General features: G+C 39.3%; 1 protein-coding gene and 1 long non-coding RNA gene across 6 annotated transcripts in view; one reads left to right on the top strand and one right to left on the bottom strand.

The window, feature by feature from the left end:
- Window positions 1-14: 14 nt before the first annotated feature.
- On the top strand, window positions 15-2164 carry LOC113503036. The gene is made up of 4 exons (XR_003401400.1): window positions 15-439; window positions 645-732; window positions 1161-1330; window positions 1794-2164. It is a non-coding gene; the product is annotated as an uncharacterized LOC113503036 (long non-coding RNA).
- Window positions 2165-6933: 4769 nt separating this feature from the next.
- LOC113503028 (myotubularin-related protein 4) overlaps window positions 6934-22454 on the bottom strand; it is a 77341-nt gene continuing 61820 nt past the window's right edge. For 4 of the 5 annotated variants that reach the window (XM_026884816.1, XM_026884811.1, XM_026884813.1 and 1 more), the window contains 18 exons: window positions 20958-21133; window positions 19765-19960; window positions 19266-19405; window positions 18685-18874; window positions 17645-17841; window positions 15771-15963; window positions 15153-15338; window positions 14573-14740; window positions 13967-14105; window positions 13351-13453; window positions 12760-12901; window positions 12063-12338; window positions 11508-11799; window positions 10841-10990; window positions 10220-10416; window positions 9675-9779; window positions 9224-9396; window positions 6934-8903 (listed from right to left, as the gene is read on the bottom strand). In XM_026884816.1, the coding sequence (XP_026740617.1) occupies window positions 8804-8903; window positions 9224-9396; window positions 9675-9779; window positions 10220-10416; window positions 10841-10990; window positions 11508-11799; window positions 12063-12338; window positions 12760-12901; window positions 13351-13453; window positions 13967-14105; window positions 14573-14740; window positions 15153-15338; window positions 15771-15963; window positions 17645-17841; window positions 18685-18874; window positions 19266-19405; window positions 19765-19960; window positions 20958-21133 (3123 nt within the window). In that variant the 3' untranslated portion in view covers window positions 6934-8803. The remainder of the gene's footprint in view (window positions 8904-9223; window positions 9397-9674; window positions 9780-10219; window positions 10417-10840; window positions 10991-11507; window positions 11800-12062; window positions 12339-12759; window positions 12902-13350; window positions 13454-13966; window positions 14106-14572; window positions 14741-15152; window positions 15339-15770; window positions 15964-17644; window positions 17842-18684; window positions 18875-19265; window positions 19406-19764; window positions 19961-20957; window positions 21134-22454) is intronic. The other variant, XM_026884815.1, reaches the window with a different exon arrangement.

Genomic DNA, 22454 nt, shown 5'->3' with positions numbered 1-22454 from the left:
CTGTATAGTTTTGCATGTAAGCAAGTCAAGGTCTGTTTCATTAGCACCATTGGTCATGTGCTAGCATTTGTTTTGAATCGAGAATAATGTTATTTAAATTGTGAATCTCAAAATATTATATTCCCAACAAAAAAAGTACATGATTTAAAACAAGAATGAATACAGCTACATAGATGCCTTTAAAAGCAGAATAAGTGTTCATAAATTCAGCTTCACAATAACAAAATTATTTTTAGATTTAGTTTGTATGTGAATTAATTTCGTAAAATATTTTTAACATGGCTTTTTCCTGTTTTGTGTACATTTTCAGTTTGTTTGCCGCTGTACAATATTGAATGAAATGCCTTGTTTTTAACAATTAGTTGCACTTTCACTCACACACTCACATTGCTTCAAACATGCCCTTACCAGGGCAACAGAGCCAGTGAAGAGGCTATTGGTAATTATTGTTTTGCTTTTATTTGTTTTAAATGGCCACTAACAATTTTTTTTTAATTTAACTGTAAAGTTTTTAATCAAAATTGCATTTAAGTTATTCTAATTTAATGCTAGTTATGTATATGTGTATTCTTTAAACAGTATTTATGTATACTTATATAACTCTTTCATTATTTATCATTTAAACCCAAATGTGATAATTTTAGGCTGATTTCCATAGACTGCATAGAGGACACATAGGGACAGCGCCAAAATCAGCTTTTAAAAAGAAGTCTCATGAAAATAAGAAATCAGGTAAACTACTATTTGACGTAATATTTTTCTTCATAAATTATGCGATAAAATCAATATATTAAGCCATTGATAGCCTTTTGATCAGTATTTATAGAGATATAGAAATAGCATTATCTGCGCGCTGTATTGTGTTTGAAATAGCTTTCGTTTGGTTAATTTCGGCACATCGTTTCATTATTTTCTGTTACTTGACCGTTACATCCTATCCTATCCTCAACTCAGGATGAGTTAAGTGATTCCTAGATTACGTCATCCAACTCTCAAAGACACTCAGACTCAGAACAAGCATTCGTGGATCACACAAACGCTTGTACTACGCGGGGATCGAACCCGCGACACGTCGTAATGACTGGGTTTGGCTTGGTGACCTCAACCACTCGCCTATCCGTGCAGTCTTCGTGATTCACTTTATATGATAATGTTATCAGATTGGGCGACGTACGTGTCGACTCAGCTGACGGCGTGGGAGTCGCTCAACCAGATGTGGTTGACGCGCTTCCCCGGCCCGCTGCACATCGTGTTCTATGAGATCCTGGTACGTGACACTCGGAACACGCTGCAGGGGATACTCGACTTCTTGAGCTATAATGTTACTGAGGTTAGTTCAAATTAAATTTAATTAGAAATGTCATCTTCTGCTTCGGGAAAGAGAAAGAAAGATTGTTTAATCGAGAAAAAAGTAGAAGACAGACATACTTTCTTACATTCTACAGCTTTAACTCAACGCCATCTAGTTGCAAACTAAGCAAAGATTGTATTATGAGTGCTATACATCTGATAGAGGTACTTATATATTTCGAAATACATTAAGTCTGGGTGTTATCTAATCTTCATATGTAACATACACACTAAGACACAAAACAAATCATTGTTCTCATCACGCAACCACTTGTTCTGGGTGGGAAACGAACCCAGAACCTCTTGCGTAGCAGTCAGGGCTACTAACCACTAGACCCAAATGCCAGTTTTCGGACGATGTTAAATGTTAATGGTCTGTGCAATTTTTCTTACCCTTAAAATATCTTGTCCTCTTGTGAATAAAATTTTATCAACATTTTCAGACCGCAATGAACTGCGCAATGGCAAACAAGGAAGGTATATACAGACGCAAGAAGAAGTACCAAGACTTCGAACCGTTCACAGCAGACATGTACAAAGCACTCGACCAGGTTCGGAATCGCGTGCTCAGCATGGTCATGGACTATAAGAGGAAACATAGCAATGTACTGCAGGTAGGGTATGTATGAATCGTTCTAGAATGTGGTACTATATAGGAAAGGCAGAAGGTCTACTCTTTAAACTTGAATCTTGTTCAATAAATGCACAATTTTTCGGGCCTAATTTAATTACGGTAATAGAAGATAGATAAGATGTGTACTTATTTAATTCTCACGTTGTAATAATGTAATGGTTATTTTTTCGAGTTATGTTTTTTTTTTAAGGGAATAAGAATTATTTTTGTAGAATGTTTTATCTGTAAAATTATAATGAAAGAGACTTGTAAAAGATTTTAAAATTAAAATGTTAAGTTATAACTTAAGGGCCTCTCAAGTATTCATTAATCTATTCATTTCTCCAAAGCCCAATAGATTTTTCACATGTATTAACTAAAAGTTTAAAGAGTTGATCTTCTGATATTTATCTCTTACGCCTACTTCTGGGGCTTTAAGAAAAATCAGTATTTTTATATCATAGAATTGCAATGAAAGAGTCTCTTATTAAAGTAATTATATTCAATTCAACTCATATTTGCACACGGCGCTATGTCTGGGCAACTTAGTCAACATACAGTGACATTGTGTACAGTCGCTAAGATATTTTTGGTTTGAAGTTTGTATAGAAATTATTGACAAGCATCTGCTCAGATATTAATGAGGTAATAATGTTCCAGATATTAATGGTAACTTGTAGCGAATGGAAATTATTGACATTTGAAATTGTTCAAAAAGTATTTCGTCACCTTGTCTGCTACGATATATCTGATGGCGACTGTACTACAACTTTCATTTGTGTGTCACTGTCACACAAAGTAAAATCACAGTAAACAATCGCACGCACACATAGCGCTATGTGCACAAATGAGTTGAACTATCCGTAGAAGAGTATTTTGTTGTTGTCGTTTGTTGTTAAAGTCCATACAAGCTCAAAAACAATGATATCGAAGCTAAATGTAGGATTGTAATTGTTATAACGAATCGACCTAATGTAGTTTAAAAGAAATGTACAAAATCTTCCTTTGTGTGTCGTAGTGGTTTGAATGTGTCATGGAAATTATACATATATTAAAGTAGTTTGTAATTTTCTAAACCTTGGGGCTATCTACCATCGACTATCAAAATTGAAAAAAATATGTAGTTGTGTAAGCGAGCTGCCGATCTACGACGTTTAGTGTGTCGTCTCGCTTTCTCAAATGCAGTAATGTTATTTTAAGTAGACTCCCAGAAATATGAAGAACATAGAGTTCATATGAAATGTACTTTAAGACCTTTCATGTATTCTATTACCTATGTTCACAATAAATATGATTGATTGATTGAAGAATAGAAATTCTTCCAAGATAGTGTAGTAATATGATTATGTCAGAAGTCGCAAAAATACCCCATATTCTTCGTAAATATATTCTTATAAATTCTTCGGTTCGTACTTATTTGGATTTTAGCGCCCACTTTTGGGCTTAATTCTAATATTTACTTAATCTACGCACAAATGTATTTTTTGTCTTTTTTACCTACCTAAAATACATATGATCGAAATAATTGATAAGTTTAATGATTATACAATCATTTGCGACTTTTAATTTGCATTTTTAGTAATTTAGTATTTACAATTCTATGATGTAGTATTAGCAAATTGGTACCTCCTTTAGACAAAATACCTCGACGCATTTAGAGAAAGCTTTACTGGAGTAATATTTGTTTACAATTCATATTTTAAGCAAAAAATAAAGCATTTATGGACTCGAATCCAAAAACACATTTAATAGATTCCTTTACAAATATTGTTTTACATTCATATAGAGAACACACGGACCTCATTCTTAAACTGTAATAAAAAAAAGCAGTATTCGATTTTGCTTTACGCAATTTAGGAAGTAGTTTCTAATTATTGAGATGTTGATGTACCTTGTTTACTAAAATTGGCCTAAATGGATAATAATTTAATGTAGGTCTTCTAAAATACCTCTTTATTGTAAATAACCCTAGGCATTGCAATTGCTGATTGATCGCTTAAATGTGCTCAATGGGAGTGGCAAGTCCAAAACGTAGAATAATAATTATTTAAATCGAATAACGGAACAAAGGTAAATACGTAATTCATTTTACTTTCTATAGCTAGCCGAAACAAGAAGAACAATATGTCTATTTTTGGCTTCGTCTTCAAGCTTTAAACCTGTTCAAGCTATTAGATAGTTCTAGATATTACCAAAGAAATACCAGTATTCATAGTAAGATCTGTTACATAAGACGCACGTGATGTTAGATTTGACAATAGTTTAATTTCTATATATCAGATTTGTCTTTTAGTGGCTGATAGTCCATGAATATTTTTTTATAGTAATGTTATATCGTGAGGAGGATTCATTCATTCATTGTTTAATGATGCAATGCGGGGTCTTGTTTCAATATCGTCAATTTGTCTCGCGATCCCGCCGCGTCAGCTCATGATTAAGGACTCCGGTTGGGTCTGAAACTAGTCGGGCAATCCCGATAAATACGCGTGACTAAAAATAGCATCATTTAATAACATCATTTTATTGTACAATTTAATTAGCTCATTGTATAAACTGTTCCTAATTTTAGGCCTAATTTTATTATTGTAATTAATTAGTAAATATTACGTAATTCGTTAACTAGTCAAAGTTTAGTCAACTTGTTAATTGTGTACTTATTTATTGAAGAACACCACAGACCAGACAATAAACGTAGACAGAACTTAGCAAATATTATCACTACGTTTACGCTTCTTTAAAAAAGGTAAATATTTAAAGTATTTTTTCATATAACCCAATGTTGGGCAAAGGTTTCCCCGAATCCTTCCACGAATCTCTATCCTGGGCTGATTCCTTAGCAGACTGTTACATTTGTTAAATGAAAATTCCACAGCTTTCTATGTTATTTTGTATGAGTTACAAAATGACGTCGTTGCTGCAAGACAGCCCACTATGGCCGTAATCAATAATCCTCCGTCATAAACTGCGCGTCAACGTGTTAGTATCTGTCTATACTATTACTGGTCTGTAATAAATAGTTCTAAATAAATCTTCGGGCTATATTAAATGAAACACGATGTTACTACTGTCAACGAAAATCGCGATTAAAGTTCAAATGTAAGCACTTGGTTATATACGCACTGTAAATTGTCTATATAGTATAAATAGTGCTTAACACATATTTATTTGTAATTCAGTTTTAATGTATGTAAACGTGTATGAAACGTCGTTTATAAGGTAACTGAACATATGATTAGGTGCCTAATTTGACATTGAAAGTTTGTTCGTATATAAGACAACTATAGTCACCAAATTCTCGACGATTTAAACCAACTTAAAAGAGGAGGGGGTTTTCAATTCGGCTCGTATTTTGTTATATATATGTACATCGATTATTCCAAAAACTTCTGATGCGATTCACGTGATTCATTCAGTACCTATCTGACACATTTGTCGGTCATCAGTCGGATTCATTTTTTGGTAAAATTAATTATTCTTTTAAATTTTCTACTGTTTATATTGGAAAAGATGAAAATCACGTCGTGATCTTGGAGACGAAAATCATTAAAGGTCAGACTTAGTTTCCTTATGTACTAACAGACTTACGTTTAGACTAAGCCTGCAGAAAATATTGTTTGTTTGTAATTCTATACGATTACAATTTAGTTCGTATTCTCTGACAATGATAACTAGCCTATTTTCATTCCATATTGTTTATTTTCTTAGTTTTGTGTTCTGTATGATGTTAGATAATAACTGCATTTAATATCAATGTTGATTAGTTGTAAGTACTACAAAGATCGATGTTTATCAGAAACTGGTATTAAATGAATTTCCAAATAAATAATTTTTTTTTGTGTAGAGCTGGCAAATACCCGCAACTTTGTTAATATAAATAATGACACTGTCAAAAGCTGTATTTTACTCAACACCTGTACTAAGATTTAAGAATAGTTGTTCATCATAAATTATGTTGTGGTAATTCTGTGTGGCCGTTCGTTTCAAGTTTATTAAAGATTTGCAGACTTATCACAGCTTTTGGTAAGTCTTATACATACCTATGTTCCAACATGCCAACGAGGCTGGTTGTGGTGTCGGTGGATGTATCAAGATTAAATATTACTGTGCGCCGAAATTTATTGGGGGTTCGATTGCCTTCCAGAAGGTCATACATACCTAATGTGAACTCGGTAAAGTAACGTACTAAGCTCAAAGAGGTCCCAGAAGGCAAAGCAGGGCACGGCGTGGAAATATGTCGGACTCGCGTCGACTCAAACACCTTCTCAACTGCCTGAGCCAGAGACACGGGATCGCTCGCACATGCTCTGCCCTGCTACCAAATTTCGTTAGTAAAATAATTGCAAACTTTTTACACAATACCGTTTGATGTGAAGGTCTTGCGATTCTATGCATGAATTCTTATGCAATAGGGGTTCGATCCCACCGCAGCGAAAGTAACAATGTGACATTCAGTTTTAAATGTGTACTTTCCTCATTTTTCTAAGAGACCGCTAACTAACGATTAAGGAACCGATTGTGAGGAAACCTGGATTCCAATTAATGAAATCTAAAATCGCCAACGCGCTATAAGCTTGGGTGGTGATCGGGTAGTTTTTATTTGTCATTTTATGTAATTTACTTTAGCGGCTTACTCTCGAATAGACAACAGTTGCTTTCGCATTAGGAGCCGCCATATAGGTACTGGCCGCTCGAGCAGTAGCCCAGTGATCAACATACACGGACCGCTCCTGCAGTCAGAGTCAACAGCTTGTAGCTGCCATTTATAACCGCCCGAAGCAGTTGCAACTGCTTGAGCAGTTCGTGTATTGCGAATGACTATTTTGTATTGAAACTGCAGATGACGCAACGGCGACCGCTTAAAGATGCTGGCACTGTCTGCTTGAAGCAGTCCGTGTATAGCGGCTCTTATAGTAGCCATAAAGTTCTGAAGATTTTGATATCAAGATAAAAAGGTTAAATAAAAGAGGTCCTTCATAAAACTAAATATGCTTTATTTCACATCGTGTCAATATTCATTGGTCACAAACAAGTTTTGCACTTCGACAGTACTTACACGTTACTCCGAGCTTTTCGTTTACAATATAAAATATATGCAGTTAACAACAATCCCCTCAGTTACGAATAATTACAAAATCATTTGTTATTATATACGAAGCGGTTACGCGGTCGCGCGGGCTCGCTCGACATTACAATCACGACTGATTTGATTATACTCATGTATAAAACATTTATTTAAACAACACCTATGGTATTGGAATTATTTTTCTAGTAATCTCCTATGATATTGTTGATGTATACTCGCTAAATTTAGTTGCGAAGCCCGCGCTAGGCACGTCTCACAGCATGTTCCATAAAAAAATTGACGTAACCACCACGTCCACGTGGACATTTTGCTCTTAGTATCAGATATTGCAACTACAGCAAAGTCAACGCACCGCGAGGGTATTTTAAATAATCACCTGTAAAATTTAACTTCTAACAACATGTTATTAAACTCTTAATCATTATACAAAATTATCATCACAATATCACAAATAAAATACAGAACTCTGACGCTCTACTCTAGGAAATTATTACGGTGTGAAAATTTAGTACATAATATAAATGTATCAACGTAATTATAAAGCTTAGTATGGATTTTATAAATCAATATGTCCAATATAGACATCTATTCTTATCCATAAGCAAATTCAGTCGAATATTTAATAGTACAAAGAAATGTATTTTATACATTTGAAATTAATGGAAAATGTCGAATATACAAATTAAGTCTTATATAAGGTTTCCGCTCGCCGAGTCACGTGACAGCCGCAAGCGTTTGTCTTTTGTCAAGTTATCAAGGCTCAGGACATACACATCGTCACCAACTTGCGAAGCTGTCACGTGACGTGGCGAGGCTTCCCAGTATCTGACCAAGTGTGAAACAAAACCTTACTGTACAAAAATAATAATAGAACAAATGAAACACTATAATACAAAATAAAAAGGAAATAAAAACAAGTTTATACAAAGTCTTACGTGTCTGTATTCACACCTGTTGGGGCCAGTTTACAACCGATTCACTCTCTCGACGAACAAAGGAAAAATAAATCGAAAAATTAATAATAATACATTTAGTGAATTTATTTATAGAGACCGAAAAAAACAGTCGTAGAAAAAAGTTTAAATATTAATCGTAGAAAGTCAGCCTTCGCGTAACAATGATTCACTATACCATTTACCTAATTACATACCGCGACCGGCCCGTCAACACCGACACCACGAAAGACTAGATCCCTCCTACACGACACGCGAGCGTGCCAACGTTACGGCTGCGACGCCACACTCCTCGACTCGGCACAAACATTCGGACAATTAATGAAACAATAATGTCATGGTGATATTAATGAAAATAAAGATGACAATCAATTTGAATTCTCATACATATTTCGTAGATAAATAGCGTTTTGAAAACGTTTCACAAGCTAGTTATCGAAGCGGCATGACTAGTTTTAAACGTAAAACTGTTTAGACGTAACTACACTTTATTCTATTGCATTACGAGTTTATAGGAACGCTAACCTAGGTAGTAGATCAGCCGGCAGGGAAGCGGGGGTCGGTCTAAACAGTTTTCGCACTCGCAGGGAAGTGGAGGCCCTCCCCCGCCGGGGCGCGGGCGCGGTCGAGCGGGCTCGCGCGCGCTCGGCTCCGCTCGGGCGCGTCCGGCCGCGCTCGGCTGCGCTCGGGCGGGCTCGGCCGCGCTCGGCTGCGCTCGGGCGGGCTCAGGCGCGCTCGGGCTCGCTCTGGCAGGCTCGGACGCGCTCGGGCTCGCTCGGCCGGGCTCGGGCGGGCTCGGGCGCGTCACCGCAGCGCCCGGCAGCGCCGACACACGCGCATCGTGCCGCAGTCGCCCCACGAGCTCATCTCCGAGCACGACCCGCAGAAAATGCCACCACACCGTCTACCACGAGGAAAAAACGATTATAAATTTGCTGATAGATATAGCAAAACAAAAAAGAACATGTACCAACTTTGATGAACAACTTTGGAGTGGAAACTCAACATTTAGGGGCATTTTAGCAGGTTCACAAACATAAACCACAAACATTTATTGAGTTGGTACACTGTGATGGATTTCAAATTGAAACAAATTCCGCTGAATTTTTGGCCATACCAGATTAGTTATTAGGAAGGCATTACACAGTGAGATACTGTAGCATATGAAACAACTAGTGAACTGAACATAAATAATTTTTGGTAATAATAATAGTGTAACACTACCTGCAGTGATGCCTGCGGCGGGCCAGCCAGAAGTGGTTCCGGCAGTACTGGCAGCGCGGCGCGGCGCTGTCGGGCAGCCACACGACGCCGCGCGCCTCCTCGCCCACCTCCACCTCGCTGGCGCTGCCGCTGCTGCTGCCGCTGCCGCGCGCGCCGCGCAGCGGGGCCGCCTTCTGTACCAGGGGAACAGACTAGTTAGGAGTACGCTCTCTCGCTCGCTCGCGTGTAGCACGTAGCGTGCTCATTGAGAGGAAGAGTCGCGGCGCCGCGAAATGGCTATCGCTTGACACGAAAGGCATCGCATACAGTGATACAGATTGTCGGTCATACAAGGCAATGTGAACTTAATGACGTTAACGCTAGAGTCGTTAATTGTATAGTTTTGAGATTACGTTATACCAATGAGCCTGTATTAGGATCTATATTAAGTACGAGAGGTGTCGAGTCGTACCTGAGCGGGCGCGGCGGGCGGGGCAACAGGCGGCGCGGGTGTTGTTGACTGTCGTAGTGCTTCTCGCGCGGATCGTAACTGACCGCTCAACTCCTCAACTACTTTCTGTGAACAAAGAAATTGATTTGTTAATATTGCATGATATAAACGTGCATAATACTACAGTTATGTAAATCAATGTGGATTACTACCAGGCACACTTAAATCATATATAAAAACTGTCAATTTCAAAGGAATAAGAATAACTAGTTCTAGTAAGTTTTTCTTCTTTGTCGTTACACTCTAGGCAGAATGATCGTGGTCGTCAAAGCAGTGATGTGGTGGTATTAAGTTTAACCATTAATTATTAAAATTTTAGTGCATGTTAAAATTAGGATCATACATATTTTTATTCCAATACAAAGCTCGTAAAACGATCGTATTGATTCGGTGTAAATCACTCTGTGCCTTCATCATGCTAGAAGTTGACCGTGTTTATTCTGTGTAAGGTGTATTCATTCTGCTAGAAGTTACAGGTACAAACTGAAGAGTTGTTCAGTATATACCTTCTGGTAGAGTATGATCTGATGCAGACGGGCCTGCAGCGGGTCGAGCGCGGGCGGCAGTCCGTCGAGCGGGTCGGCGCGCGCGTGTCCGGCGCCGCACACGCAGCGCACGCGCGAGCCCGCCAGCGCGCCGCCGCACACGCCGCACCAGCACGCCTCCGAGCTGCCGCCGGACTCGCCCGACGTCTCGATACCACCTGGTAGCACGGCGACTATTAATAACACTTATGCTCGAATACTTGAACGAGATTTAATTTTATATTTTCAGTCTGAAATTTTCAAGTAAATGTACCCTTTTGCCTACGCAATACTTCATGTGCTCGTTCTAGTTACATTGCCATACATTAAGGAACATGTCGCAAGTCAAATGTTACCTAGTCAAGACTGGTATTATTTTGTTGGAAGTTATGTTCCGATATGCTTTAAAAAATTCCACCCTTTTGTGTGATCGATTCATATTAAAATTATGTAACAGTTTGCTCAAACAATAACGCGAATCAACAAACCCGAAATTAATTTACAATGGCAATAAATACGCGTGAGTAATCCATTGCATAATTTAAATATGTTTTTAAAACTTCTGACATATTATTTTCTAGTATATGTTATAGTGATACATACTGGTAGCGCTGGCGCGCGTGTCGCAGTGGCAGCAGGCGCGGCGCGGCGGCGCGGGGCACAGCGTGAGCTGCGAGGCGGCCCCCGCGCGCCGCCCGCACGCGCCCGCCTCGCCCTCGCTCTCAGAGCTCATGCTGCTCGATGTGGCGCCGCCTGCCGGGAGGGAGGTCAACTATGAGTACTGATAAACAGGCGACTCTTGACTCGGGTAATTGTAGTCTTTAATTGTTTAGCTTAGACACAGAATAACATCTAATTAAACAATTTGCAGTATTAAAAGTGTGGTAAGGATAATGACACATCCTTTATGTGTGTCACTTTTTTTCCTGCGAATCACCGAAACACCACAGATGACTACATGATGAGAGCTAAGGAATATTTTCGGATAGGCCACAATACACACCCAGCCTCAAGCTGAGTAGATGTATGTCCAATTATTGCGTTATTGCGATTTTTACTCGCTGGCCGGTCCCCATTGCAACTCACGATATGGCGAAAGCGTATTGCCACGCTCTTTTTACGAGATCTATCCATCATTATCGGAAACTTATTTATTTACGTGAACAAACTACGCCTATTGTTTATTAACTACCACATTTTTAGTAAAAAATGCGCTTACAATACCGTTTAGTACCCAATTTACATGTAAACAATTTAAAAACTCACTCACCATTCAGATCAACTTCTAAAAACTTGGTAGTGACATCATCAATGCCGTTCAGAGTTCCGTTGGTAACACCATTCTCTCTCACATGGTTGTTGAGGTCGGCAACCACATTGTGGTTGGCCCTGTCGTCGGTGTGGTTGTCCATGGGGGAGGAGTCGTGCGACGTGTTCCGCGAGGCCGTAGGCTCCCCGCGACCTTCGTTGATGTCGAAGCCGGTTGACGATTGGTTGCTTGACTCGGAGATTGATCGCCAAGTTATACTGATGTTTCGTGTTCGAGCTGATTCTCTTGCTGCCTGTTGAGGTAAGTTATCTATTTATTACACTCCATAGCGAATTCTAATTTTAATTTGTATGGGAAAAGACGGTATACAGTCGATATTAGGGATACTAGTCAAGAAGTAAGTCAAGTAAGTTGTTTGGCATAATGTATTTTTTGTACAAGTTCCAAAGGGAAATTAATTGCGTGATGAGAATATCAAAGATCAAATTGGATCGGAACAGATTATCTAAATAATCAATGGATGGAGGAACAATAAAAAAATGATAAGAAACGAACCTCAGCCATTCCAATAACATCGGTATAAGTATCACAGACGAAGACGGGCGGTTCCTCAGGCGTATCATCAGGCTGTAGCGCGGTGGTGGTGGGTGGGGACGGTGCGTGGTGGTCGCGTGGTGGGACGGAGTCGGGAGTGTGGTCGGCGTCGTGGTCGATGACGGCGTCGGGCAGGGCGGCGCCCAGCTCCCGCTCCAGGGAGGACGAGCCGCTGGCCAGGTCGCGCCCGCCCGACACGTGCGACGACTCGAAGTGGTCCGGGTGGAGGCCGTCAACCTGGAGAGGCATTGGTTAGTCAGATGTGACTGTAAGGATAGCGCGACGTTTTGCGGGTTCGATACCCGCGTAGGCGTTTGTGCATCCAAGAGTGTTCATCCTGAGTCTGGGTGTCTTTGTGTATATATAACAAATAAATATCTAATTCTGATTCTCATGTAAAGCCCCGGTTATCATTGTTGATTCTGGTCTACAAGACTTGCAATAATGAGTATGTGTGTCAGTGGGGCTTATCCCAATATGTCTAATATAAAATTCTCGTGTCATGGTGTACGCAACTGAATTCCACCGAAACGGCTTGATCGATTCTCATTACATTCTATGTGCATATTGGGTAGGTCTGGGAATAGGACAATTATCTTCTCTCGTAGTAGCCCGAATCGGGATTGAACCCACACAACAGCGTGTAGTCCCCACTCACCGTGTCCCCGCAGGTGTCGGTGTCCCCGTCGTTGTCGGCGGCTAGCGGCAGGACGGGCAGCTCGTCCACGCAGCTGTCCGTCAGCGCCGCGCGACACTCGCGACGGGACTCGCACTCGTTCGTCACTACCATTGATAGTTTCCTGTAACAAAATAAACATTCATATAAACAAACAAACATTAAACTAACTCAATAACTGTACACCGAGTCATATATATTATGATCAAGAAAATAAGTTGATATTTCTGACTCGAACTAAGAGAGTGAGCGAGAGAGACAGCTTTTTATCTTCGCTTTAAGATGGAACCTTTAGAAGTTTCTTTTAGTAAAGACCAAAAGAAACTTCTTCGAGATTTAAACTGCTTAAATTAAAAATAAATTTAATAGAAGAGGGAAGCGGAAAAGAAGTATATGACTTAGATGTATTCTAAAATAAATTTTAGTTCTGTTATTGTAAGGTTCAAATTACAACTTAAGTTTCGTGAATAGAATGATACAAGTCAGGTTACAGTGTCACTAACTATGTCGTCTCGTCTCGTTGGTATATTAGGTTTTCGTTGCTATACAATAATGAGCTTTATCTCCACTTACATAACGTCTGGCGCTAGACTGGGGTCGCTACACCGTCGTTGCGCCGTCCGCTTCTCGCCCTCACTCAGCAGGTTGTCGCAAGATCTCGTCTTCGTCATTAAACCTGTAAAATAAGTTTAATATTAGGTATATCGAGTGTCTGACTATTTTTTCCAGTATCAAAAAGAGTGGGAGGAAGGCTTGATATTGAAATCAATGTCAATTTTATAAGCTTACATTTTGAGAAATCATTTTGTTGGAAATTATTTTATTTTGCCGAATGAAACTATTTCGTCTAAAAGATGAGAACCAGGATATGATAATCATGACACCTTCTGAATGTTTGTGTATACTATCCTGTTTGTCAGCTTACTTCAAAATAATCGCAATTTCTGCCGACTTCAAAACGGAGGAGGTTTTCAATTCTTCGGTCTTTTATTATCGGTCTTTAAACGTGAAATTGCTGTTATTTGGTCACATAAAAAAATAAAGTTTGGCTTCGTCTCTTATTTGAAGTCTTTTTTATGTTTTTGTTGTAAAAAAAAAGAAAGTCCTGTTTAACTAGCCTTTTGTGAATGGAACACTACTTATGTATTTTAGGACATTAACAAGATAAGTATCATCTCTAGACACATACCGTTGGTAGCATGTGGGTGTATCTGCAACGCGGGCGGCTCGGGCTTGTGGTCTCGCGGCTCGTCCCGCGCGGACGCCGCGCAGAACATGCCGCTCCACACGCACATCGCACGCACAGAGTACTCCGGCCAGATCGCCTGCTGTGCACGGGAAAATGGACCTTATTAACATTCAGTTTTAGATATGAGAGTTATGTATTAGGAATATGTAGGCAAATGTGTTTTAGGTAGTCTTGAAATGTTAATGAACACTGAGGTATTGATGCTGAAAGCCTTTTTTACAATGCCAATTTTGGCCATTTCTTCATTTTCTTACAGAAAGTTGTTATGTATGTCCCACACATATCCCTCGCGCCTCAATTGCAGTCAATGTGCAATCGGACTGCACGTTTAGTTTTCAACTGCATTTGAAATGCAATTTGCAGTTGGATTGTATTTACTATTGAATTGCAGTTGAAATGCGATCCGTCTAGGCCCAATGCGTTTCTCGAGCATACAAACATACAAATATTCAGAGTGCGCGTTGTACGCTGAGCTGAGAGAAAGATGCCAGCGGGGACAGCTCAACGCCCAAGGCCAGTGTTGAGGGGGGGGGGGAGTTAGTATACCTGATCGAGATGGTGCGGCGAGTAGAGATGGTTCCTGTAGGCGGGCGCGCGCAGCAGGTGCCACACGTGCGGCGTGAGGTCGGCCGCGCGGCAGTCCGCGCGCTCGCGCCCCGTGTTGCACAGGAACGTGCCGAACATGCACGAGTGCACGTGCGTGCCTAGCTTTATCTGGCCAATGGACAGGAGAAACAGGTCAGTTGGTGAGATCATTAATCATTTTATGGATGGGATGAACTCGGAACCGCTTAAATAGTTTGGGGTTAAAGGAGCCTTGAGGCTTCTCACGCAATGGACAGACGCGAACTTCGAGCGTGCAGAGCAGCGGTGCATGGAACGCGAGCATCCGCTCTTTCACAAAACACAACACTTGCCAACTTGTGAGCAGTGTTCGCGCATACACCGAAACTTAGTAACGAACGCAGATACTCAATGTGGAAGAGACTTTTATTATGGACTCATTATGCATCGGTTTAGTCGCACGATATCGTTGATTCAGCTCATTTTATGTATAAAACTTGATTTCCTTGACCCTTTTTGTCGCAACTTTGATTTCTATAAACAAATAATAATGCATCCGTACCAAATAGGCCTCGTTGAACTCGAAGCTGCATGGGAACTGCAGCATCATCTGGTGGACGACGTCGAGCCACTGCAGGAAGATGGGCGAGCGCTCGTTGGGGTCCTCGGGGCCGAACTGGTGGCCGCAGCGGTCCGCGAACTTGTGGCCGAAGTCCAGCCATTCACGTTCAATAAGTACTCGGAAGCCCTGGAGAAAAAAAGGTTATTTTATATTTTTAATGTAGGTTGAACCGGGTGAATAGAGGCATTTTTAGAGTGGATAGGAATAGTTTTTCTTACGTTTTGGTCGTGCTACGCGACAAGATAAACAAATGTATGAAGATTCCCAAATATTTAAAGTAATTGCATTAAAACAGTTTCTAAGTAAGAAAATGCGACCTCATAAAACAAAAACCGTTTTACGGTAGTTACGACTGGAAGATATTAAATTTAGAAGTGTATTCTTTAGTTTTAAATTTGAGAAGACTTTAAGAAAGACCTTAGCAAGCACAATTAAACTGAAAATGTGCCTAAAACTTAAAAAATTCTAAGTAATAAAAAATGCTTATCCAATATTTTTTGGTAATCTGTCTAATGGAATAAATAGTTTTATTTTATACATGTGTGTGTGTTGTGTTACCTCAAGCGTCCGGTAGTAGGGATCCAGTATGAGTTGCGCGGCGGCCACGATCTGCGGCGTGCGGTCCCAGCCGTCCGAGCAGTGCACGAGCACGGGCCGCGCGCCCGCCACCGCGCGCGCCACCACGCTGGCCGCGCGGACCACGCCCGACACGTACTGCAGCCAGAGCGTGCGCTCCAGGTTGCTGTGCCAGCTGCGGAAATCACAACCATATTGAGTGGATGTTCAATATATGGACGAATGAAAGACCTTAGGGTCTAAACAGACGGATCGCATTTCAACTGCAATCCAACTGCAAATTTGTCTGTCTAGAGCCGTAAATAAAGGCCAAAAAAAAAATTGAGGCAAATTTATTACGATTAATAAAACAGAAAAAGTTTTCATCATCAAAAACTCATCACGAGGACGAACGAATGGGTTTGGCGACATTGGTTGTAGTTTTAGGAAAGGAAAACCGCCCCTTTACTAGATTCCAGCTTTAAAATATTCTAAGACGATTTTTTCTAAATTTTGAACAACATAAAAAAACAACGATGAACTCATTGCCAAGAAACTCAATAAGTAATAGTGACATGTTTGAGTTTAAAAAATGTTGGACACTTCGTATTAATATCTACATCTTTAATTGTAAAGGAAGTACATCTTCAAAATAATTTCCGCTGAAGTTATTTAACAGAAATATATTTTTCACAATTTTACCCACACCGATCGTGTAAATTAAGTTTGCTAAAATTAAAGCCGGGACATAAAAAAAGCTTCCTCAATTACATTTTTAACGACTGCAAAAAATATATTGAACGAGTAATGTATCCGGAAGATATTGCGAGCTCAGAAACTAACAATACAGTCGTTTGGGCAATATGCCAACACAAAAAAGTATTTAGTTTTAATACTAGGGTTGTTACACTTTGTAAAAAGGATCAATTAATATAACGTTAAAGGGAATCGTCTGCTATGGTAATAGGCACTTAACGAAGAGAGTTATGTCGAAACAAAAATGGACTGTATAGGTATGACGTTCCAAATATGGGAGATAAGTGGTGTGTATCAGATGACCCCAACTATTTGGAAACCGGCTGAATTAGAAAACAAAGCAAGTAACAAATTGACTTTAAGAAAACTTTAAGACATGTAAAAGATTAATTTTAAGACTGAAATTGATTGCAAAATCACTCGAAATCATGAGTCACAATTAACTAAATTCTACAATACACTATAAAAACTCCGCAATCATTTAAATAAGTATTTATGAATCAGCGTGAACGCAAGCTTATTCCATAAGAACTCGTACAGGATGCGCGCTAATCACAGAATTACACGACTATTGATAATTGAGGAAGCATTGAAATTAACTTGACTGACATTCCTAGCAGTATGTTAACGGACCGCTGTCTGTAAGTGATGTTCCGTTGTCGATGCATTTTAAATTACAAGTTCAATTATACTTTCCGTTTTGTTTAAACGAAAATGTTTGAAAGCAAAATTGAAGATTTTAGAATTAGAAAAAAACAAATTAACATTTGTCGTTTTTATAAAATAGATAAATCGAATGCTTTACGCATTTTTGAACTACCAGGGTCACATAGCTCTGAGCAATATTAAAACTCAATCAATTCGCTTCTATTAGCTAAACAGCTCCAATCTACCTATCGCTAAAAAACAGGTTAAGTACGTAACCAATAAACTACAACATACCTATGTCGTCTGCGAAAAATAATGTAACAACTATTTACATATTTATTCTGATCACTAGGGTACCATAAAACAGGATGACACAACCAATAATTCACTTGCCCTTCTAACCAGGGTCTACTTCCATACTGTCTTTATCTGAGTACTAGGCTCCCATAAAACGTTATGATATTGATACTCACTTGGTCTGATCACTAGGTTCAGCTGCTAACGCCCTCATTTGCTGGAAGCTCCTCCTCACGTGATGGATGTTGGGCAGGCACATGAACTGGATGTCTGCTGCAGGGTAGTACTGCTGGCACTCGCAGCCACCGCCGCGAGCGCGGTTCGTCACAGCTGATGCGTATGACCTAGCGTCCACTATTAGGAGTTTGAGTTGCTGAAATATAATTAGACTTTATTAGCACTCGTATGTACAATGTCATTATTTTTATTGAAATTGATCATCCATGATTAAAACTCGATATTAATATTGGCATAATAATAGTACAATTTTATTTTGAAAGCATATTCCAATAGAAGACTTTATAGGTAATAACCTATAAAGTCCCATTGAAAATACTGGCCATTCCTTATTTTCTTATAATTCAATACCGTGCGTGAAAATTAATACTTAAAACACTTATGAAAATTAACCCTTCATTAAACCAGGTAATTGGCAGGAAATCAAATTGATTCAAATATGAATTACAAAGTACTATTTAATAATTGTAGAAGCAAATAATGATAAACAATAACTTCCGTAAGTTGTTAGAAGTCTATTTATATCTTTGTAGGAAAACGTACAAATCATGCGATGACACGATACCGATAGTACCAGGAGTACATTACCATGAGGAAGTTACATCAAGCATACAATTATATTGTTAGCCGAGTTCAAAAGGAGGTGGTTCCATTGAACTGTATACATGTTCCTCACGCGATATCTCTGAAAATTGTGAGTAGAGATCTATTGCAAGAAAGGGGTGACAAATTTAATTGAAATCGATCGGAGCCTTTTAACTAATGAGCAAAAAACTACCAAGAAAGAAATATCAGTAAACGAACTTTCGAATTTAGTGCCGAGTCGCAAAAATATTTTTTCGATCAGGCTGTGCCAAGTAATACCTAGGTTATTGATTGTCCTACTTATCTAAAGAACTAACACCAGCCTGTTATACCACCGCTTTGTATATTGGTCTTCCCATATACATACACAAACATAGGATCCCTAAACCCTCACCTTATTGTTATTAGGTGTCTGCATCCCTCGGTCAGCGTTGCAGGCGCTGACGAAGGCCGCCAGTAGCCGCTCGTCCTCGCTGGAGCGCCAGCCGAGCCAGCCCACCTCGGGCTGCGAGGAGCGCGCGATCACGGCGCCGTTGCCGCGGTGACGCCACACCACGGCCGGGACGCGACGCATGGCACGGAATCTGGTGGACGGAAACACGTTTGAAAACAGATATACACTTGATTTTAACTGTGATTTTCTATGCTACAGTAAATTGTGTTGTAGAAGTCAAACAAGCATTTACCCCACATGGAATTTGGTATTCAACCGAAAAAGGTTAGATATAATATCGAGTGTTAAGGAAAGGGTATAATGTGGAGATCGCTGAATAAGCTAGATTAAGAAACTTCTTCGCAATTTTTAAACCTTGAAACGGCTGATAAAAGTTTTAGTGGGATTTCAATTTCTACGTTGGTATTGAGGAAAATAGTGATGGTAGGGTTTAAATATTCCCTCGGGATGTTATAGCAAACAACCTAAAATTCAGAAACACACTCTAGAGCTATAGAGGTACCACGTCTCTTCTCTCTCACCTGGCAACAGAGTCGAGGTCCTCGTCGCAGACGGAGGCGGGCACGACCAGCAGCGGCGGGTACGAGGAGCACAGCTTGTACTCCGCGTTGGCCGCCGTCACCCGCCACGCGCCCTTCGACGTGAAACCTAACCGCTCCACCTGGAAAACGAGATATTTGTCAAATTAGTATTGTTATAAACACTTATTAGAAGTGACTGGTTTAAGATTTTTTTATAGACACTTCACATGGTTTTATTGATCCTCAAGTACAGAAGTTTATTTGCTATTCACTTATTTTGTGGACTCTGGTTCTTTATAAAATTAAAATGGGTTAGCAAAAACATAAGATTCTTTTTGTAGTATTAAAGTAATATTTCAGTTTACTGGTCCTACTAGAGACGAGTCAAGAACACTGAGTTCTTTTCTGGCAGCCTAGTAAGGACTTTATTCAATGATGTCCATTTAAAAAATAATACACATAATTAAAAGAATAAAATAATTTCCTCCACATTACTCACTTCGGGACCGAACCAGTGTCTCTGTGGAGACTGCGAGGCCCTCATGAGGGCCCTGTGCACGGAGGTCGGCGGCTGCTCCTTGGCCCAGGCAGCGTACGCTGCGGCGAACGTCTCCTGAATGGAGCCGATCGGCGCTAGGGCGGTATTCAACCTCCTCCACCACTCGATACACTGATCACCAGTGTTGAATGAGCATCTGGAACAAGTGCACACTTCGTTAGGGAAAAATTTATACAGTTAGCCCTGAGTATTAATAATTTTGAGGCAATGCAGAAAAGTAAATGTTCTTGTGCATGTGTTATTAATTACTCCTCAATGATACAAAAGTCCTTTTATTTAATAACAATCTGTGTGCATATCTTTCTGATGTGTATCGCAGATGAAGCATAGCATATTATTATGCTCTTAATTCTGTCCGACCTAACATCATTAGGGGTGGCAAAAAAAATGGTAAAATATAGCCCATTCGTACCAACCACGCTAAGAATTTGTCACTATTTGTATAGGTAGTTTCTTTTATCAAGTAAAAGTTTTTATAGCTCTAACCTGTGTTTCATAAAACTTAAGCACTTAGCAACAACAGATAATTCATAGTTTAAACAAACTTTATCATATTATTGAAGGAAAATTTATATGTCCGCTTTCTTTGCTCGTTATTTGGTTGCTTATCAGTATTTAACCTCAATTCTGTTACGAGACCGCGATATCAAAAACTAATTCAATTAATAGTAACACCAATTTAGCTCAAAATGTTAAGTTATTTTAATTATTTGCCTTTTATTATATGGGCAGTATGTTGCCATGGTAAACACTCAATCTCGACATATTTATCTCGTTTTATGACCCAAAATTTGATAAATTTGAAATGTTTTTATTCCACTGTGACATTTACCTACATTTAACATAACAAACTTTGTATGTAAACAAAGAAGATATCAAATAATATTATTAACAACTTACTTTTAGAATTACACTTTTAATTATAATCTGTAAGTAATACCTATTATGATTTGAGCGTGATACTTATTTATCTATCTACGCGACTTATAAATTACGATAAGATTGATTCAGTAACAATGAGTATTTATTGCAACAAAATAATAATTGTCAAAGACCTAAAAATATGCTTTGACCAACACAAAAAAAAAACTATAAAAAAGTACCAGGCGATCATAAAATCCAAGGATACTCACTTGAGTTGTCTTCCATTTTTGCAAAGTACAATCAGGTGCAACAGGTCTCGGATTTCAAGGGCGTCGATGAGTCGCAGCGGAATGGAGGCTCCCGGCCCGTTCCGCCTTCGAGGCTGGACGTGAAGCCGGTAGTTGGACATCGCGATTGTACCGCCGTCCGCTGTCCGGCCCACCCACTGTCAACAAATTACAAAAGGTTAAATGTTATAATTGACATATAGACAGCAGTTTGGCAAGGGATTCTGAAGGATTCATACATTTACATACACTTCAACAATTTTGTTCTTTATTAATAGAAATAAGGAAGGTCTGAAGTAGCTCTGTAGCTCTCGGGACAGAAAAATCTGGTCTCTCCTTAGACTTTGCAACGGTAGGATGATTTAAAAAAGAATGAAATAAAAGGAATGCAGAATTAAATAACTCTTACATTGTCTTACATCGTAAATTTATCATTATTGTTGGGTAAGATATATGATAATATAATTTCCCTCTATCTGTTACAATTACGTTAACGTATGCATAACACTATTTTCGCTCAGCAGTCTCGTATCAGCGTCATAAGTGCACGCTTTAGGCTGATAACTTGCAGTCAACGAACTACCAGGAATGCAGAACTAGAACGGAGCTAAACACTATCGGAACGTCATTGCGGTTCGTTCAACTCGATGCATCGACCTGCTGACCTTATAGGTCTTATGGTTACTTAATATGCGTAGTTTACGAATAGGTAACAATTTCTCTAATTAATTTGTGATTTGTACTTTGTACATGCAGGAAGTGTGCAGACGTGTTTGTAACACATTTGTCAAGAAATCATTAAGACGTCATGAGTATTGAGGAGGTTGAAGCAACCGTATAATTATGTTGGGAAACACAACACAAAGTACATTGTGAGTAACGCCGTTCACGAAGGCAACATAGCGTACTATTAAATTGCGATTATTACAATTTTCATTACAAATTACTTGATTCGTAGCTTCCCGTAAACATGACGTTTTGTTACGACATGTAAAAATTGTCAACAAATTGTCGTATGATTGTAGAGATCCACAGTGTTATTATATGTCATGACTTAAGTTGACCAGATGTGTATTTTTTATGCTAACCTTGTAATATTTAACAAAAATCGACTGTTTACGCAAGCTCTATCCTCATTAAAAAACTAGCTGTCTTGCGGGCCTGCTAAAAATCGAAAATGATCCCACGGGAACATAAAAACGAGATAAACTCTATCCTATGGGTTAATCCAGGTTATAAACTATCTGTGGCCAAGGTTCGTCTGCGTTCAGTAGTTTTTGCATGAAAAAGTAACAAATATCCATACATCCAAACGTTTGCATTTTAATATTGTGGAATGCAATAACCATTTGAAAAGGACAAGGTAATTAATTTGCTTCAGTTGAAGAAGCAGGAATGCGCAAACCGTTGGCGTTAAGCCGGGCTCAGGTTTGAAAGTGCCTGCAGACATTCTACGCGAGGATGACAAATGACGGCGCC

Source organism: Trichoplusia ni, chromosome 18, assembly GCF_003590095.1.
Source record: "Trichoplusia ni isolate ovarian cell line Hi5 chromosome 18, tn1, whole genome shotgun sequence".
NCBI classification, from domain to species: Eukaryota; Metazoa; Arthropoda; class Insecta; order Lepidoptera; family Noctuidae; genus Trichoplusia; species Trichoplusia ni.
This window is presented reverse-complemented; position numbering and strand designations above follow the sequence as displayed.